At 39.7% G+C, this 18719-nt stretch overlaps 1 protein-coding gene across 1 annotated transcript; it reads left to right on the top strand.

The window, feature by feature from the left end:
• The first annotated feature begins 9280 nt into the window (after positions 1 to 9280).
• twist1b (twist family bHLH transcription factor 1b) lies at positions 9281 to 10565 on the top strand. Its single transcript, XM_070911984.1, has 2 exons — positions 9281 to 9814; positions 9995 to 10565. The coding sequence occupies exon 1, from the start codon at positions 9281 to 9283 to the stop codon at positions 9785 to 9787; it is 507 nt and encodes a 168-aa protein (XP_070768085.1). The 3' UTR covers positions 9788 to 9814; positions 9995 to 10565.
• The last annotated feature ends 8154 nt before the right edge of the window (positions 10566 to 18719 follow it).

Raw genomic sequence — 18719 nt, 5'->3', positions numbered from 1 at the left:
GTTGTACAAAGAATATGGGAGATATTTAAAGTATATTTGAAGATAAATTGTTGGATTTGGGGATTTATTTAGTATTTTAATAAACTAATTTCAACATGCTGATAAACATCTAATATACATAACCATGGTGCTATGAGTAAGTGTGTTTGGAGTCTAAACAGTTTGACTCTGATTTCTGAAGCCAACAGCCATGGGAGGCATCCACAAATCACTGTTATGAACAGAAGCATTCCTCTGTCCTCTAGGGTATATAAGGCTTCATTTGGTTTGCCTCCATGATATATGTAGAGGGCAAGAAGTCATTTAGCTTTCAATTTATTAGCTTGGTGATTTATGCATGCTGCAAAGGTGATGGTGGTGTCTCGAAAGACCACCACCCTTCCCTCCGCCCTCCTCCTCCTTTTCACTGCACCGTAATAATTTGGTAATAGATGATGTGAAAGAGGAGAAAGTTCAGCAATTAGAAAAGTCAGAAAAAGAGGACAAGGCTGCACTTCATTTATCACTGGCGTTGTCGTCACTCAGTTAAATGCCAGGACAACAGCAACCAAACATAAATTGCATTTATCGCACATTCTAATGCATAATATGCCTGATAACAAAGTCTTTTTCAAAACAATGAAATCAGCGATCGAAATTGTTCATATCAGAAAAATACGGACACTGTTGTAGTTTTGCAAACCTGTAATGCTTTGTGTGTTTCCAGTTTTAGCTAAAAATGTTTGTGGTGTGTGTTACAAGGTGTCGATTGTTGCCCAGAGTTCAATGCCTTTCTGCTGACTAACAGCCTGCCCGGAGCCTCTTCCCATGACCACCGCTGGGAAGGAGGAAGCTCTGTTACCAGATGACTCACAGGGGGAAAAAAACAACCTGAAGTGTTTGGCAGCATTCGGAGCGGCTTTGTGAGTAATCATCGTCCACATCCTTGGACACCTCACTCTGCTCTCACCCTCACTTTTTCCATCAACCAACCTCACAGAAACACAGAGTTTCGTCATGGCAGAACACTGCGATAAAGAGTAAGGAGAACGAGAAGACACAAATAAGCCCCAATATTAAATGATAAACATCCGAGAACGCGTCTGCATCTCAGACCACAACAAAGCCCCTGAGATTACTTTGCTGTCAGTGGAATGATGGCAGCGTCTTTCTCCAGCTCCCCCTGTTAGTAGACGGGTTTATTTTTGTTGATGTGATCACATCCTATCTTGCAGTAAGAAGTTTTGTCAGTTGTAGCATGATGGTGTGGGGGGGGTGCAAAGAGCGTGTCTGCTGACAGGTCTGATGTACCAGCCGTGACACTCCCAGTTCGTCAATAATCTAAAAAACAGATGGAGGGAGACTGGGAATGAGACGTGGGAATGTTCAGGACTGCAGCACAATATTTTCATAATGAGAACTTCAGTACTGGGCCTCTAGTAATCATTTTCTTCTTCTTACCATATGAGCCATCATTACAAACCATTGGCTTCTGTATAAAGTGTTACTCTGAATGACTTTAGAGTACCAGCAGTGGAAGAAGCTTTCAGATCCCTTACTTAAGTAAAAGTACTAACACAACAACGTAAAAATACTCCATTACAAGTAAAAGTCTTGCATTCATAATCCTTCAAGTACAGAGGTATTATTAGCACAATGTATTTAAGTAGTTAAAAGTAAAAGTACTTGTTCTGAAGAAAAATGGCCCCTATATTATTAGATTGTTAATACTGATGCATCAATGTGTAAGCAACATTTTACTGTTGCAGCTGGTTGAGGTGGAGCCAGTTTGTATACAGTTAGTTAGTGTGGTCCAGTGGTTCCCAATGTAGGAGATGGAAGAGAAATCTGAGAGGTCGTGATGTGTTTATGGGGTAGGACAGAAGAAAAAACTAAGTTCTGTGACACAAAACTATATTATTTTTTTCCTCCTTTTGTTAAATATTGGATTATTTTACCACTTAAATCAAATGAAATGAATGTTTAGAGGGGAAATAATGTTTGATGGAACTGTTATTATCAATCAATCGATATATGATTGCTATAGCACCTTTCATATATATAGGTTACGGTAATTCAAAGAGCTTTGCAGGTGACTGACAAGTTAATAATTCCCTCTGAAAAGGCACAGACATCTTAAACATGACAAGGGCCCCCAACCACATACTGCTTTTTTGTAAGGGGTCACAAGCCAAAAAGGCTGGAAAACATTGATTCATCTTTAACAATAACATGTATTTTGTAATATTTTATGTCAACTCCTAATCCAAAAAGTAACTAATGACTACAGCTGTCAAATAAATGTAGTGGAATAAAAGGTAAAACATTTCCCCTCGGAAATGTAGTGGAGGAGTATAAAGGGTATAATGGCATAAAATGGAAATACTCATGCAAAGTACAAATACTTCAAAGTTGTATTTAAATACAATACTTAAGTAAACGTATTTTCCATCACCGTGGAGTACCAAACATAAGGGATTCAGGGTACAGTTTGCACCCTAAGCTCTGTTGTTTCTTCTTCTGATATAGACACATTCCTGTTACCTGCTATTACTTCAAGAATGTCCAGCAGATGGTGAGAACAGCCATGAGCTGCAGGTGTCTGCACAACAGCAAGTAATGTCTTTAACAGATCTGTGGTAGGTCATCCAGATAGAGAAGTAATCTAATGTTGGTTATATTGATGAGGAAAAACCCTAACCCTAATGCTTGTGCTCTTCAAACTGGATTTATCAAAGGTGATGATCAAGCTGAATGACTTCACATCTTGAAGAGATCCCCAGCTGGGTGGCCATGATCCCACAACTTCCACACTGATGAGTAAAACTAAACAACAACCAGCAAAAAAAAAACAAACACCTAAAATCTACAGTCAGCCGAGATAAATCCGTCAAAGAAGAGTGTCTTCTTGGCTAATTTCTGTCAACCAAGAGGGAGAACAAGCAGGGCTGAAGGGTTCCCATTCCAAAAACAACATAGCTGGAGAGGTAGCCTATTGTGTCCTGACAGATTGGTCTAACTGGAGTTGGAGGAGGAGGAGGAGGAGGACGCCTCTAACTGACACACAGGGAGGAGCAGAGGTGAGCAGAAATCTGGGGGAGATGGGAACACACAGCTGCGGTTCAGAGGAGAGTTAGTGTCGTTACTACCTCACATAACTTAGAATTGACTGCCCGCAAAGGTTGTTTGAGTGTCTTTTAATTTATTGTGCTGTGTGGTTGTTGGGCTGAAAGCTGCATAAATAGACTCTGAAAGGGGGCGTGTTGAATGGCAAACTCATAAACTATCACGTTTTTCTATGAACCTTTGTTTTTTTTGCTACTGTATCGATCTGTCTATCCATCTATTCTTCTATCTACAGATAAGCAGCCGGCGTCATCCTCCACACTCCTCCTCTGTTTTTTTTGGCCAAGGATGGGAGACCCTCCTCATGTCCTGATCACTCCCTGAGGTCCACGCACCCCGCCCCCACACCTCTGCCCATCATCCCCCTGTATGCTATTCATCCTCATGTGCAGCTGGAGCACTCTGTTTGACCTCCCCTCTCCTCACAGAGCCCTTATTAACAGGGACTGTGGTAGGACTCCTCGCAGCACTTGTGGTTAGAGTGAGGAACCACACTGGACTACTGACATTATGTTCATCACTTACATGAGTCTATGTGACATGGCATGTTATTTTGCTGGGCTTTAAGCCACAGATAAAGATAAAGACACTGCTGTTACATTCCTAACAGTCCGTTCTTCTTTTGCCAAGTCATCTAGCCTGTTATGCTCAATATACAAAACAATAAAAGAAGAACTTGCTCGTGGGAACGTGTCAGGAGTGTACGAGAGTAATTTATTTTTTCCTGTGTTACCCAGCATGCACCTGCAAGGCGCTCTTGGATGTGGGTGTGCTCTTATGAAAAGACTTCACAGATGCCATCATTTACTGTGAGAGTTTTATAAGAAGGAATAGTTTTAGAGCAGCATCCTCAGTAAAACATATTCAAGTAAAGGGTCAGTTTATCATCTGTGCAGTGAAGTCATAAAGTATCAGGAAAGTGACACATGTCTTGTTGTGTTGGCTCTCTTCTCCAGCACATTTGATCTGAAATTGAAAAGCAATACCTGTGAGGTTAAAGTATTGACATTTCATTTGAGGGTATTTACGTCCACATCAGATGAACTGTGTAGGATTTGTAACCTGTTTTGTATTTCAATATACATTTCATTGGGACTGTTTCACCAGCAGAATTAAATTCCAATAAAAACAAGCTGACAGTGAGGTCTGGGGATCATCAAGAGTAGCTGCGGCATTGTTTCTGGAAAGACACACCACTGTTGAGTTTCATGCATGTTATTTTTCAACGTTATGAGCACCACAAACAAAATTCTGTTGTATTAGGATGGCGTCACACATGCGTCAAAAACAGATACCTCAAACTTCAGCACATAAAACCAAAACTACTATATCACTGTATTCATTATTTATCTGATATGTACTAGATCTCTTTAGTCCACCCTGATTGATATAAATAGGATGGACAAAACACAAGAAACACCTCTCAGTATAACGCAATACAATTCAACAGCACCGATCCAAAAGGATCTGAAAACATTATAACCTTCATGAAGGTAGGACTTATTGCAGGACTGTATCACTTTTAGCTCGGTGTACTCAATAAACGGGTAACTAGGTGTATTTCTCACCTACTGTATGTAACACTGACAAAACAATCACATTTCCTTATGAGCCACACCCAGTCACGGTATCTCTAAACTCACAGTAGCACCTGTCGAGCTCCTGTAGTCTCTCCTAAATACGATGAAGTTACAGTAACTTGTAATCTGTGATCAGATATTTTCATTGCATGGGTCAGTGCACTGGTCTTCGTGCTGCAGCAGCCTGGGCGAATGTGTGTGTGTGTGGTCTGATGGGGGGCAGTGGGCTTTATAGGCAGCAGAAAGCATGGCTCAGAAGTCTTGAGGTTTAAGTTTCAGCAGTGGCAAGCAGGCATTAGATATATGAGCTGATGTTCTTCTTACAGTCTTCATTGACAGGAAGTGAGGTTATGTGGGTTAAATGTAGAATTCAGTTCACTCCAAGTTTTTCCTTGATACATAGTATTGTGTTGTTGTTGTTGTTGTGTGAGTGAAACCAGTGAAAGGCTTTCCCAAATCCTCGGAGGAAGGCCTGTGTTTGTTTTGTGTGTGTGTGTGTGTGTGTGTGTGTGTGTGTGTGTGTGTGTGTGTGTTTGTGTGTGTGTGTGTCTGCTGGGATGCCAGTTCTTCCACAGACCCCACATCACCCTGAGATTCCAAGCTGTGAAAACATACTGGAGGTTTGTTGGTTCTTAGTGGCTAATAGGCTAATAAGGTGTCATTGTGCGGTAGAGCTATCTGATATCCCACAGAGTCATTAGGACGACATGAATAGATTTAACAGAACATCTATTACACTCACACACGTGCACATGCACACGTGCACCACTTCATGCAGAAAATCAGCCTTTCGTTTTACAAAAATCAATACTTTTTATGATATAAGGCCCCAGGAAGGCGCAGTCTTTGCTCAGTTTTCCCTGACAATGTTAAATTGTGCTCTGCTACAGGAACACCGACTTGAACCCGCGATTAGAACCTGCAACATCAAAGCACTCAGCTTTCAAAGGCTTTCTTTTACTGCTAACTTCGGGACTCCTGGCTCCTATGCGTCCAGACAGCTTATAAAGGGCTGTTTTCATCCTCACCTCCTGATTCAACACCGCAGATCCTCTCTCACCACCACTGGCCTGCTGTTATCAGAAATCCTCCTGATATGATGTCTGGATTTCTCTACAGAATGGGACGTTGTGAGGCTATTGCTGAGGAAATATGCTGTCATCCAACTCTGCTGTTTGACCTTGTTAGTCCCGAGGGTTGATTAGAGGCTATCTGGGACCGCTCTTTGAAGAAACGCACCCCTGTCTCTTCTCATCGCATGCAGTTGATCCATCTCGGCGAGCTGGCACTGGTACCATTGTGGTTGAACTTTAATGGAGTGAGCATGAAAATCACTGTCAATTGTGGGAGCCTCGTACATGTGGAGGACTGTGGTTTGTTATTTCAATAGATATGAGTAGGCTGATAGAGAAACACTGCCTTCCAGGGCTCGAGCAGAGAAAATAGACAGGTCTCTGTGGATCTGGCTCTGGCTCAGGACTTAGTGAGTGAGAGCCTGAGTTGTGTGTGCCTTAATGTGACCTCAGGGAGGGGTGGTTAATGACGCTCTGGGGTCACTCATGACTGGTGTGTCAAGTTGCATGAGTCAGTAATATACACTTGACTTTATCAAAACACCCACTCACTGCTCATTGATAAGGACAAAGGCTTTCTTCATCTGTTGTTAGCCGCAGCTCCAGGCCGAGTGGACAGCAACGTACAGTAAATCACACCGAAAAACAATCACCGCTGTTTATCTCCTCTTCGTGTTCTTGTAATTGTCAGACCCTCTGACAGTCTGCAACTGGCTGATGAAGGTTTAGTCTTTATTAAAGATCAACACTGGAGGAGTTGTCCTGTGATGACATCATATTCCCGAGAAGCAGCTGTGTTTTCTCAGAGTCACTTCAGCAGCAAAGAGCTGAACTCTGCAGAGCAATCTGCCAAGAAATGTAAATGTAGAGTGGGCGTAAATACTAGCTTTTGCATTATCATTAGTTTTTAAATAGGGGGTGATGGTGTGTCCTTTTGGTCTAGGAGTCTGAGATGCTGACCTGGCAAACACAACGTCCCTGGTTCAAATCTGACTGTTTTATCATTTTTATTTGCTCAATTAAAACATCATAATAAACAACATACAATCATAAAGCTCAGTTGATATTTGCAGGGGAGTAAGGAAGCCAACGAGCTCCCTTGTGAAAAGCTTGAGAGCTTCAATTCAAGTGCAATCATAAATGTCTGTCAAGAAAACACAAAGAAAAATAACAAGAGGTAAAAGAAACATGTAAAAGGAAACAACATGTCAACTCCCCTCATTCCCTCTCACCCTTTTACTGTGTACCACCTAGTAAAGGCACATTGGTGGAAGAAGTATTCAGATCAGTTTACTCAAGGAAAAGTAGTAACACACCAAAATCTAAATACTCCCTTACAAGTAAAAGTCCTGCATTAAAGATGTGACTTATGTAAAAGAACAAGGATTACAACATGTACTTAAATGTCGAGTAAAAGGACTCATTATGCACAAAGACCCCTGTCAGTTTTATATTATATTATTGGATCATTGCATTATAACAATGCATCGTAATTGATAAACTGATCATATGTTTTGTATGAAAAATGTTAATCTGAAAAGTAACTAGCTACTACAGTTAATATTAATGTAGTGGAGTAAAAAGTATGCATTTCCCTCTGGAATGTAGTAGTATCAAGAATCGCAAAGTATAAATACCTCAAATTTGTATGTACACTACTTGAGTTAATGTACTCTTCTATGTTACTTTTCACTGCTGTAAAAGCAAAATCCAAACCCCAAAAACTCTTAAAAAGCATATGGAATCACACATTTTATGTGAAAAGTTAATCTTTTTTATATATTGCATGAAACATGTAACACATAATCATGTTTTTATTTAAAGAAACAGCAAATAAACTGTAAAAAGTTAATATATTTAATATAACGTTAAAATCTACCGACTTTTGCTACTTTTGTTAAGAGACACAGCAGGAAAAATATTCAGGTAAGGTGGTTTGAGATCTGCCTGCTTACCTGTGAGGTGCAGCAGGTAGAAAGTGGCGTGTGCTGAGATCAGCACCATGGACAGGGCCGCCAGACAGGTACACTCACCTTGAAGAGGCTTTTGTTTTTTCAGTCTGCATCATCTCCATATACAGATATATGCAACTTCCACACTTGGTGTTGTGACATTTCGTATTTACTTTGAAGCAGAGTGTATTTTTTGATCCAGAAAATGTAATAAATTTGGCCTTTTCTTTATTTAAAATGTCAAATGTTTGATTCAGAAAGCAACAGTTAAACAAGTCTGTGTTTCTCCTGGAACAATCCTTCACTCTCAGGCCTCCTCGAGGATGTAAATGGATGTTTGCTGGTGTTGTGGCCTCTGACCCTGACTGCCCCCCTGTTTCCTGAACCAGATGCTGCTCCTGTGGACCACAGCCTTCTCAACCTAAACAAAGTAATCCTCCACTAAACAAGATGGATATTGTATCACCCAGCTAGTAAATACCAGAGGGTCTTAAACACAGAGCTGCCCCTCTCCTCATCTCTCACCAGAACCAACAGGGAATAATCACTTCTTGTATTGTTTTATGGATGAACAAAGAAATATAACTTTTATTTTACTGGAGTTTTTCATATGTGGTATATTACAGTTCACACAAAAACATGCCCTCTTGTGGGGAATATAATTAGAGCATGCAGCGGTCCCCCCAAGGAAAAGTTTGAAAACGTGGCTGCATGTCAAAAATGTAAGATTGGGATCATATGTTGCCTATATGAAAGTCCTTTAATCTCACTTGATTTAAGTAAGACTAGATGGAAACATAAATCCAAAAATCCACGTGGGTTCGGCCTACAGAGACGTGCCATGGTTGCATAATGGGTCAGCTAATACAATTACTGCAGATTATAGCAAACATATAGCAGCAGTGATATGAATGGACAATAGGCATTTTATTGGGATGCCGATGGATGCATGAAGGGATAAAAACTGCGCGTTGTTTGCGCTCATACCTGCAGGAAAAGCGAGGCTGTTACAGTACGTTCATTTGAATCATATTCGCCTGTTTTTTAAATGTGATTTTGTTTTGAAGTCCCTTCCAGCATAATGCATAATGAGGCAATTTACCGTTTGATTTCCCCTATGTGAACTTAAATAAAAGAAAATCAAAAGATGATTTAATCTAATGAAAATCGTATTGGAGTCATAATGATCATAACTATATTATAATAACTTTTGTAATAATAGCGTAATGATGTGAGATTGCAGCGTTACCCGGTTATCTTTTCCAACTTTGTCCTGACTTTGTATCAGGAGCGTCTCTGATAGTTCCTCGGATGCTCCCACCCCTCGCCTCACGTAATTCATCTTCTTGGCCAATCCTGTCCCTCCCCAAAAAGTTTACGCCATGCAGCCTATAAGAACTGCCTAAGTTTCTCAAGTATCGGAAAAGGCTTGTCCTCTCAGGAACCCATCTATGGATACTTTGGTGTCTTCAGCGCCAGACAGACCTGCAGGTGGACTAATTCCGTGACTTCATGAGAGGGGAATCATTTTTTCGGGGACACTTTCTGGCCGCCATCTACCCAAGTGGAGATGTCTGAGGAAAATCTGGGGGAAGAGTCGGGCAGCTCCCCTGTCTCTCCTGTGGACAGCCTGAGCAACAGCGAGGGGGAGCTGGACAGACAGCCGAAGAGATGTGGGAGGAAGAGGAGACCGAGCAGGAAAAACGGGGAGGACTCAGATAGCCCGACCCCTGGGAAACGGGGGAAGAAGTCCACCAGCAGCAGCCCCCAGTCTTTCGAGGATCTCCAGACGCAGCGGGTCATGGCCAACGTCCGGGAGCGACAGAGGACCCAGTCTCTCAACGAGGCGTTCGCATCTTTGCGGAAAATTATCCCCACTTTGCCCTCGGACAAACTCAGCAAAATACAGACCCTAAAACTTGCCGCCCGATACATCGACTTCCTCTACCAGGTGCTGCAGAGCGACGAGCTGGACTCCAAAATGGCAAGTTGTAGTTATGTGGCTCATGAGAGGCTGAGCTACGCCTTCTCTGTATGGAGGATGGAGGGCGCTTGGTCCATGTCAACATCTCACTAGCACCTGGAGAAAATTATGCCCTAAATGGTACGCTAGATTTCCAACTGAACTGCATGCATCCAGGCCTTAAACTGTGGAGAAATTAACCCACTAGAAAATGTCTTTTTTTTTCTGGCTGTAATTTGGTGTAATGCAACATGAAACTGTGTTATTTTGTATGCTCCTCTGCACAGTTTAGTGGTAATGAATGCCTCGTCTAACCCACAGGTGACTGCTGATTCTACTAATGACATTCTGACGGGACAAATCTGGAGTCCAATGCTGGATACATGGGATCACTCTATTTAAACCAAAGACGACAGAAGCTCTGGGGATCTTTCTGCAGAGGCCCGACAGGGACTTTTTTAAAAATATTTTTAGCTTCCAGTCACCCCCATTCTGATGTGTTTTCATGTTGTTGACGACGAATGTTGAAAATACCATGTGGTTTTTTTTTTTTGGTTTTTTTAAAGAAAAGAAATGTTTAATGCATGCCTTTGGACTTGTTTCTGTGGAGGTCAAAGTGCATTGTTGAAGCAGTGGTCTCAGTTTGTGGTGTGAGACTGTCAACTGGTGGTGTAGCTCACATTAGAGGCTGACTGTATGGATCTAACCTGTGCAACAAAAAAATATTTTCAGAATACATTTATTTATTTATTTGTGAAACGTGTTACATTGAGGAATAGATCCTGTGTCTGAAATACAAACACATTCCTATTTTTTATTATCGTTTTTTGTTTTTTTTTGTAAATGTTTGTACTTTATTTTTTTTTTTGCATTAAAGAAAATGACGGTGGAAGTTTTTGACTTTGACTTTATTTTTTTTGTGTGTGTCAATCTAATTGAATTGTAGGCCAACATTAAAATAAAACACTGAAATCACGTGGCCTGTACTTCACATCAGATTTAACGACAAAAGCTCTCACTATATCGTCAGTCACTTGGGAAAACAAGAGGGAGTTATTATTGGCTCGAGCAAAAGCGTTGGAGAAACATGCAGTGATTTTTTATTGTTACACATCCAAAGAGAAGGGGGAAAAACAATTCAGGGTTTTACAATTTTTTCCCGTCATTTCGAACAAACTATTCAAGCAAAGGCCAGTGTTAACACATCATTTAAACGTGAGAAAAAGTTTTATTGCTGTAAGAAAAAAAAATCTGGTGTAGAAAATAAAACAAAGTCAGTCTGTATAAACTAAGTTAAAATTCCATTTTAATTAAACATTTTAAAAGCCTCACGCAGTCTCCAGTTTCTTTTCCTGGATTTGTTTACAGTTGGATTAAGGACTGGACCTGAAGCTCACCATTATAAGCAAATAAATTATGCTGGGGTCACGTCAACCTGCTACAGTCTCTCTCCTGACATAAACAACAATGCAGTTAAGTGTTGATTTTAGAAATGTTGTCAATGCAGAAATCAAACTAACATGACTTTCTTCTATACTGTTTTTACTGCAGAATAATATGAGTTCATGATGACAAAATCAAACAATTCAATCACAGATGGGATTATTTTACGTATTGGATTGATAATAATCCACTGTGATGTTGCAGATCTGCAGCGCAACATAACAACCAATAGATGAGACTTTCTGCGTCCCTGCGCATGTCCTGTAGGCATGAAAGGCAATCCCGATTATTGTCACTAAATCAATCTTCCATACTGTTATCGTGCCGTGATTGATCTTAGTGATCTGGGAAAGTGTTTCTCACTGTCCAAATCAAAGTGTGTGCCCGTTTGAAGGTGTGTAATTGGCCTGCGAGGCATGTATGGAATTCCCAGATGTCTATGAAATTTAAGGAGGCCGTGAAGGTAGCTGTAGGTCTGTAGACAGAGGCTTTTCTCACTGAAACGGCTCCACACACACACACACACACACACACACACAGAGTCTAGATCAATAAACAGCTTTTCTTGAAACTTTTACTGTTGAGGGGCTCTCACTCGATACCAGATAAATAAGCAGGGCCTTCAGTAAATATGAGCTGCAGCCTGTTCGTGCCATGTGTCACTAAAAGCAGCTCAGCTTTGTCTTTTTAGAAAAAAAAAACTATTTCCAATTCAGTCCTTACGCAATGCAACAGGGCTTAAATAAGTTTCCTCTCCCTTTTTTTTGGAGTTGGCAATTGACACGATGCAGAGGCACAGAATGAAACCTATTTAGAACAGATGTTAGTATTTTTAAAAAAAAGTCACGTGAAATGAGCAGATGTTCAGACTGTGCAGAGGCTCGCCGTGCAGTGAGAGGGAGAGAGAGGGAGAGAGGAGCTCTGCTTCCACGCAGACACGAACTGCGAGTCTGTGGTCCAGCATTCAGACCATCCGGTAGGTTTGATTAAAATGGATTTATAAAAGGGCCACCTGCAGGGAGGCTCGTGGACCGGACTGACCGCGCTGACACAAAGGTAGGCTGGGAGGAGAAGGTGGACCGTCTGCAACACTTGTGATCGTGTGAGATGTTCACTTGCTGGTTATTTGACTGTAAGATGATTTAAGAAGATCAGGATGTTTAAAAAAAAAAAAAAAAAAAAAGCTTCCAACACTAACAGGCCTACTGCCGTCGAAGTTTCAGACTACTTTGAAGCAAAGTGTGTGTGTGTGTGTGTGTGTGTGTGTGTGTGTGTGTGTGTGTGTGTGTGTGTTTGTGTGTGTGTGTGTGTGTGTGTGTTTGGGGGAGGGAGGAGGCTTGAAGGAGGGGAGTAACTAAGAAACGGACGAGAATTTATCATCCAGCTATTGGGAAACAAAAGAAATGCATGACACATATAAAGCCCTGACTAAACTGTTGTGTCAGACATGGACGATGAGTTCCATTACAAAAATGATTTAATTGACCTCACTATCAAATTACATTTGACTTTTTTTCTGTTTCTTTATTATCCGAGTAACATGTTTCCAAATGACTCATTTGCTCTGATAATATAAATAAATATAATATAAATATCTGTGCAGTTTATTATAAAAACATACAACTTCTGTAACGTTGATGTTTTAAATATGTGATTTTAATTCAAAGTTATCAAACAACCCAAATTATTATTATTATTATGGTTATTATTATTATTATTATTAGTATTTATATTATTATATCATTTTTTATTTCAGTTTAATTCCCTTTTCAATTGTCTCGATTTATTTTCAAAATAAAATCCCTCGGTTTTGTATCCAAATATCGCAGTTTACTCAGGTGCATCTGCAGCTCACAGGTGATACATCACGTCAGACAGGTTATTCATAAATTATATTACCATAACAAATTTATTATTTATTATTTCGGCCTCCAAATGGTGCCTCTTTTTTGAATTATTTCACGTTTTGTTCTGTATCACGGTTGAGATTTATTGTTGTATTTATTCTTATATTTATCATTTATCTTGATTTGGTTAGGTTTTTTAATACACCATATTACTTGAAAAAATATCTGATCATTTATGTAAGAGCCTGTTAGAATTACTTTAACAATATATGTGCTCAAGACAACCAAGACGAGGAGTTTGTTTTATGTTGTTGCATTAAAAAGTTTATTCCTGAGCTCAACAGGAAAGAGCAGGTGCAGACTTTACTGCCAGCTCCACAATTTTGAGTGAAATTCCAGATTTTCCATTTTGAGCCTCAGTGAAAAGTCCTCCAGTTGGTAATCAAACGTTTTCAGGCCCACACACAGTCTCATCCACACCTTCAACAATGTCTCAGAAAGTGAATATTAACAGGAGTCGTTGAGCTGCATGGAGATAAGATCAGAGTGCAGAACTGCACTTGAGGCGAGGAAACAGAGGAGAGGCTAAACAGAAACAGACAGCTACAGTGCATTCCTCCTGCATCTGGAGTCTGCTGATTATTGAATACATTAACATCTATAATGCAGCTCTTTGTAGAGAGGACATTTTATTTGTTACACATGTGAAAAGTCAGATCAGTTGTTGTCCACAAAAAGAAAAGAGTTAAATCAACTTGAAGGCAGCCATATTGTGTACCGCTGACTTCATGTGGATTCGTGCAAGATCTGTCATTTATTATGAGAATGATAAAATGTGTCTTAAAGATGGAAAATCTGAATTTTATATTGGCTGACAGTAACAGCACAGGACAGGACAGGACACAGCACAGCACAGAGGAAATTCATTTGAAGAAATATTTGATTGGAAATATGATACGAATATAAAAAATCGATTGTAATCCATAATACTTGTACATCTCTGAGCACATGGCCGCTATGAGAACCTGTTGGGTCCACTGACCTTTGCTGCAGTTGAAAATAAGCAGCTACCTGCAGCTGTGTGCACTTTTTCACATGACAGCGCTATGAGGTCAGGCATCAAATAATGAGGAACTGTGTGTCAAAGAATAAAAGATGGTGTTTATTATTTCCAGGAAGATGATAATTAGTTTGCACAACCATCTTATAACCAACCGGTTTGGGTTTAAACATTTAAAACTGAAACAGAAAAAAAAAAAACAGAAAATCATGCTGCTTCGTCAGATTATTTTGAGTTTCTTTGTCTTTGTCTAGCAGGAAGTGTGTTGCACGCAACAAGAGGAATCTATTTTACTCTTTTACTAAAGCTAAAAGTTAACTGTAGATGCAAAATGTACTTGAAGCTAAGGAGAAGAGTCCTCTCTTAAATCAAAAAATGCCACCATAGACATTTATTTCTTTTTATGTGCAGGCACAGGTGCTTTTTGAGAATTCATTGCATACTGAGCTAGAGAACCACTTTTTAGAAAATTCCACAGGACCAAATGTGCTAAATTCTCTGCTTCCGAAAAGTTTTATTTCTGCAATGAAATGAAGCTCATTACGCTATAAACGTTTGAAGAAATTTTGAAAGTTCTTTCTTTTTTTAATCATCAATTAAGGAAATCCAAAATGTATCTCCTGAATCACTTGAAGAAATTACACTCTTTACAATCAACTGTTGCTTCTAGAAAGTGATCAAAATCACGGTAGAAATACATGGGTATTAAATCAAGAGGATATAGTATAGTATAGTAAATCAGTTTGATCCAAGACAGGCTCCAATACCGTACCTCTAACCTGGCACAGAGCAGTGAGGACGCTTCATGCCAAAAAAACGTCCCTGTGCAGGTTCAGCAACATTTGACATTTAAACAGTGCAGACACCTGCGCTGCCCTGACTTGATTTATGTAAATACATGAAAACAAAACAGTGAGATGGATGATTGGGTGTTTGGCTTCAAAGATATTTGGCAAAATTATTGATTGAAATTTTTTATTTTTTTGTTGATTTACTGATGACAGCTCATGCTTTCGGACAAACTCAAACTGCATTAGTTATCTCTTATCTTCTAAAAGCAGACGAAAACTTGAAACATGTATTTTTGCATTTAAGAATTAACGTTCATTTGCAGAGAACTGTCAGAAAGAAAAACTTAAGTAATGAATGAATTGTCTCCTTTCTTTCAAAAAAGCATTCATCTGCAAGATTTAAAGATTTGTATCCTGAGATAATAGAACATTAAGGTTTTTTTGTCTTAAAAGTCATGTGGACATTGAGGTGCATGATCTATGTCCAAATTACAATACTAAAACATTATTTCTTGAGATATTTGGATAAAAGTGCACACAACAAAAGGAATTGTACGCCTTTGGCTGTTTCAGAAAATGTTAAATGGATGCTTGTTTAAATCTGGTTGAAGGCTTGTGGACGCGCACCATGTTTAAGTTGGCAAATTACAGATTTCAACTGAAAATGTGAAGCCAGAACAGATCAGCGTTTCATCACAGTCATGAAGAATGACGCCATGATTTAGGCATGTGATCTGATCGTATCCAGGACCAGAAATGTCCTTTGATACACATCCAAAGGGCACAGGCAAAATGTGTGCACCTCGTGTTTAACCTTTGTTGCGTGTGATGTGTGCCACCCAGGCTGCAGACAAGACACGGATCAGTGTGTTTTAGGGGAATACACAATGATGTCACAGACAGGAAAAGGGCTGGAAAAAGGCTTGGCACCTTTTGGAATTGGCCGGATCCCCATTGGCTCAGCAGAAACACTGTAATAATAAACAGGCAATCAGAAGGCAGCGTGAGCATACACAAGGGCATTGCAAAACTTTGCAGATAATAAAAGGAGATTTTTCACTAGAGGGGGATGATTATTTGTGTCCTTCAGTTGTCCATAAATAGAGGGCCTCTCACAGGAAGTATAAACATACAGATGAGGTGGAGGGCAGCCGTAGTCCAACGCAATGATTTCAAACACTCCTGTTTATGTTCAATCAAGATGGAGTATATATGTATAACTGTGGCCCCAGTTTGAGCGTGAAATACAAAGGATTGTTTTCTGAGGGAAGAGGGAAAAAGAATACCTCACTACAGAATGTAAACTGTTTGATGAGTGTTTCACTCATTTTGGAAACCGAGCCACACATCTAGAAAAGCTTAAAAAGCACAAGCATCAGAGCAAATGTCCCAACACACTGTGAAAAGTTAAATCTATTCAAATTATTATACATTTAATACCATTCTCTTATGATAAACATCACAGCGGTGCGATACAAAAGTTACCAAAAATCTCAACTGATTCAAAGAAGTTCTTGGATGTGAAGAGAGGCAGCACACAATTTGTCTCTTAATGAAGCACTGAGTGAAACATGCAGTCCTTGTGTATTGCCCGGGGGTTAATAGGGCTCTAATGATGCAGCATCCCTGCTTCTGTCCCTGAGGGCGCTCCACTCCCCGGGTATTAATCCCATTGCCTTCATTAACCTGTTGGCCCACCAGTCCCACCGACACTGAATACCGGGACTCTAATGTCACGCTTGATAATTGAGGTGTTGTTACTTAGAGTCACAATGATCTCCTTATTCCTTCTGAACCATCTTAAATACTTTATTCTTATCCAATTTAGTGAATTCTTAGCAGGCAGCAGCGTTATGTGGGTCAGAAAGGTGGTTCCTCATTTTAGTGGGATAAAAAAGAACATACACAACAAACCAACTCCTCACAATTTGCAATGGATGCTATATTTAGAAATGCATAAAAATCCAAAAAATGTAGCATTAAAAAAGTAATGAAAACTGGCTGTTGGAGGTCATGTCATTCATCAAGGTGGAACTTAATCAATTGACTTTTACAGTGAAGAATCCATAACAAACATCCAGAGGATTGTGTTAAAAAAGCAATAATACAGAAATTGTGCTCAAATATAACAACAAACTGATTTATTGAACTGCCAAATATTATGAGTGAAACCTTACATTTAGTTTAATCTGGGCAACTAGCTGCGATGTACAGTATATAGAGTGAATGTGGAATTTCATTATCTAAAAGGAAAACTTCTTCAATCATCTTTTCAGCGGGTGCCATAGCACACGTCACTGAGCGGTAAATGTGTTGCTTTAGGCAAGTTCTCACCTGGCTTTAATGTTCTATATAAGTTATGACTCATCATGTATTTCCTCACATCCCAGCAGGAACGTCGGTGCAGGATGCTGACTCTTCACACGTGGCGTCAGGATCCTTCGGTACGCCGACTGAGGAGCCACCTGGTCAGATGACCAAGACAGTGACATGAGGAACAACAGTAACAATATGAAAAACAAGTTTGTCAGGTGTTTTTTTTATACATTTATATGTAAGCAGCTATGATTAGTTTTATGGTTGTTAAGTTGATTTAAAAAATAGTGTTTTATGCTAATTATTAAAAAGCATTTTGTCAGAGTAGGATGTGAAAAATGATGCATTAATATACTGTGTAACACCAGCCATAAAATAAATTGACTTAAGAGTTTTGACATTGTTGTTATGAGGTTATTTCCACTGATTGTGATGCTGATTGCACAGGCACATTACTTAAAAAATAGCTATGTATTGGATTTTTGTATATCTAGAAATAACAAATTTAAAATGCTCATGTTAATACTTCCCTTGTCATAAAAGTGAAAAACTGCAAGTTTTGTAGCCCAGATTATTATTTGGAATAAAGTATTATAACAGTCTGTCTGAGACCTCTTTAAGTGTAAGACAACATAAACCTCATCTTATCTCTATGTCATCAGGGTGCTGGCTTCGTCCTCCACAACAGAGGGCCGGCTGTTTGTGACCTTAGTGCTAAATCAAGTTCAAAGAGGACCACTGGTGTTTGGCAGATAGTTTTACATGAGGGCAGTGGGAGAACAGTGTTTGGTCAACCTCTGGCTCCCCCTTTGATTCGCAGCCCCCTGGCTGAGCAACACCACTTAAGGAGCTTCTTTCAGCCACACTGGTCAGTCTGAGAAGATCTGGGTGATAACTGACTTGACTTTCAGTCTCCGTTCAGCTAACCAATTTGTTTACATTACTTAGCAGTTTTACACAAAGGTTCCATCCCTTTTATATATACTGTTGCACATTAAGACATTATTTTGGCATCGGCACATAGAGCAGTCCCACCCACAGTACAAGACAGAAATTAGATTAGAGAAATAACATGTAAAACAGTAACCGTGAGTGGTTGGACTCCTGAGGAATGAGCCCACATTAAATCCACTCTGTCACTGAAAGACACTTTCACCAAGGCATTCATTAATTCCCACTGTGTCATTAGGGCACATGAATGCTTTAGTTCAAGTTATTATAAGCAGACGAACTGAATAGATTAATTTTATTTTGTGCCATATATTGAGAGTTTGTCTAAAAGTTTCCATTTATACATATAAAATTACTTCTGCATGACCTGTTGGATTGGAAGTGGATGTGCATGTGTTTCTTTTGTTTTTATCCAAGGAAATAAAACTGATGCAATGAATTAAAGTTTGTCATTTGAACAACCTACTTCGTGCAGCTGATTGGCAGTCATTCACTTTTCCCTTTTTAAGATATATGAACAAGATGTCAGAGTCTCAGTATCTACTGTGTGAACGCAGCAGTTTAGTCTGGGCCACGTTCTGCTGTTTTGGAGCGAAACAGTCTGGTAACAGCGTACATTATCCAAGAGCAAAGAAATA

This window comes from Enoplosus armatus, chromosome 9 (genome assembly GCF_043641665.1).
Source record: "Enoplosus armatus isolate fEnoArm2 chromosome 9, fEnoArm2.hap1, whole genome shotgun sequence".
Taxonomy (NCBI): Eukaryota; Metazoa; Chordata; class Actinopteri; order Centrarchiformes; family Enoplosidae; genus Enoplosus; species Enoplosus armatus.
The sequence above is the reverse complement of the archived record's forward strand: the minus strand, read 5'-3'. Positions and strand labels throughout refer to the sequence as shown.

Excerpts from the sequence above, each read along its gene's own strand:
- twist1b (XM_070911984.1), top strand. The coding sequence starts at position 9,281 with ATGTCTGAGGAAAATCTGGGGGAAGAGTCGGGCAGCTCCCCTGTCTCT.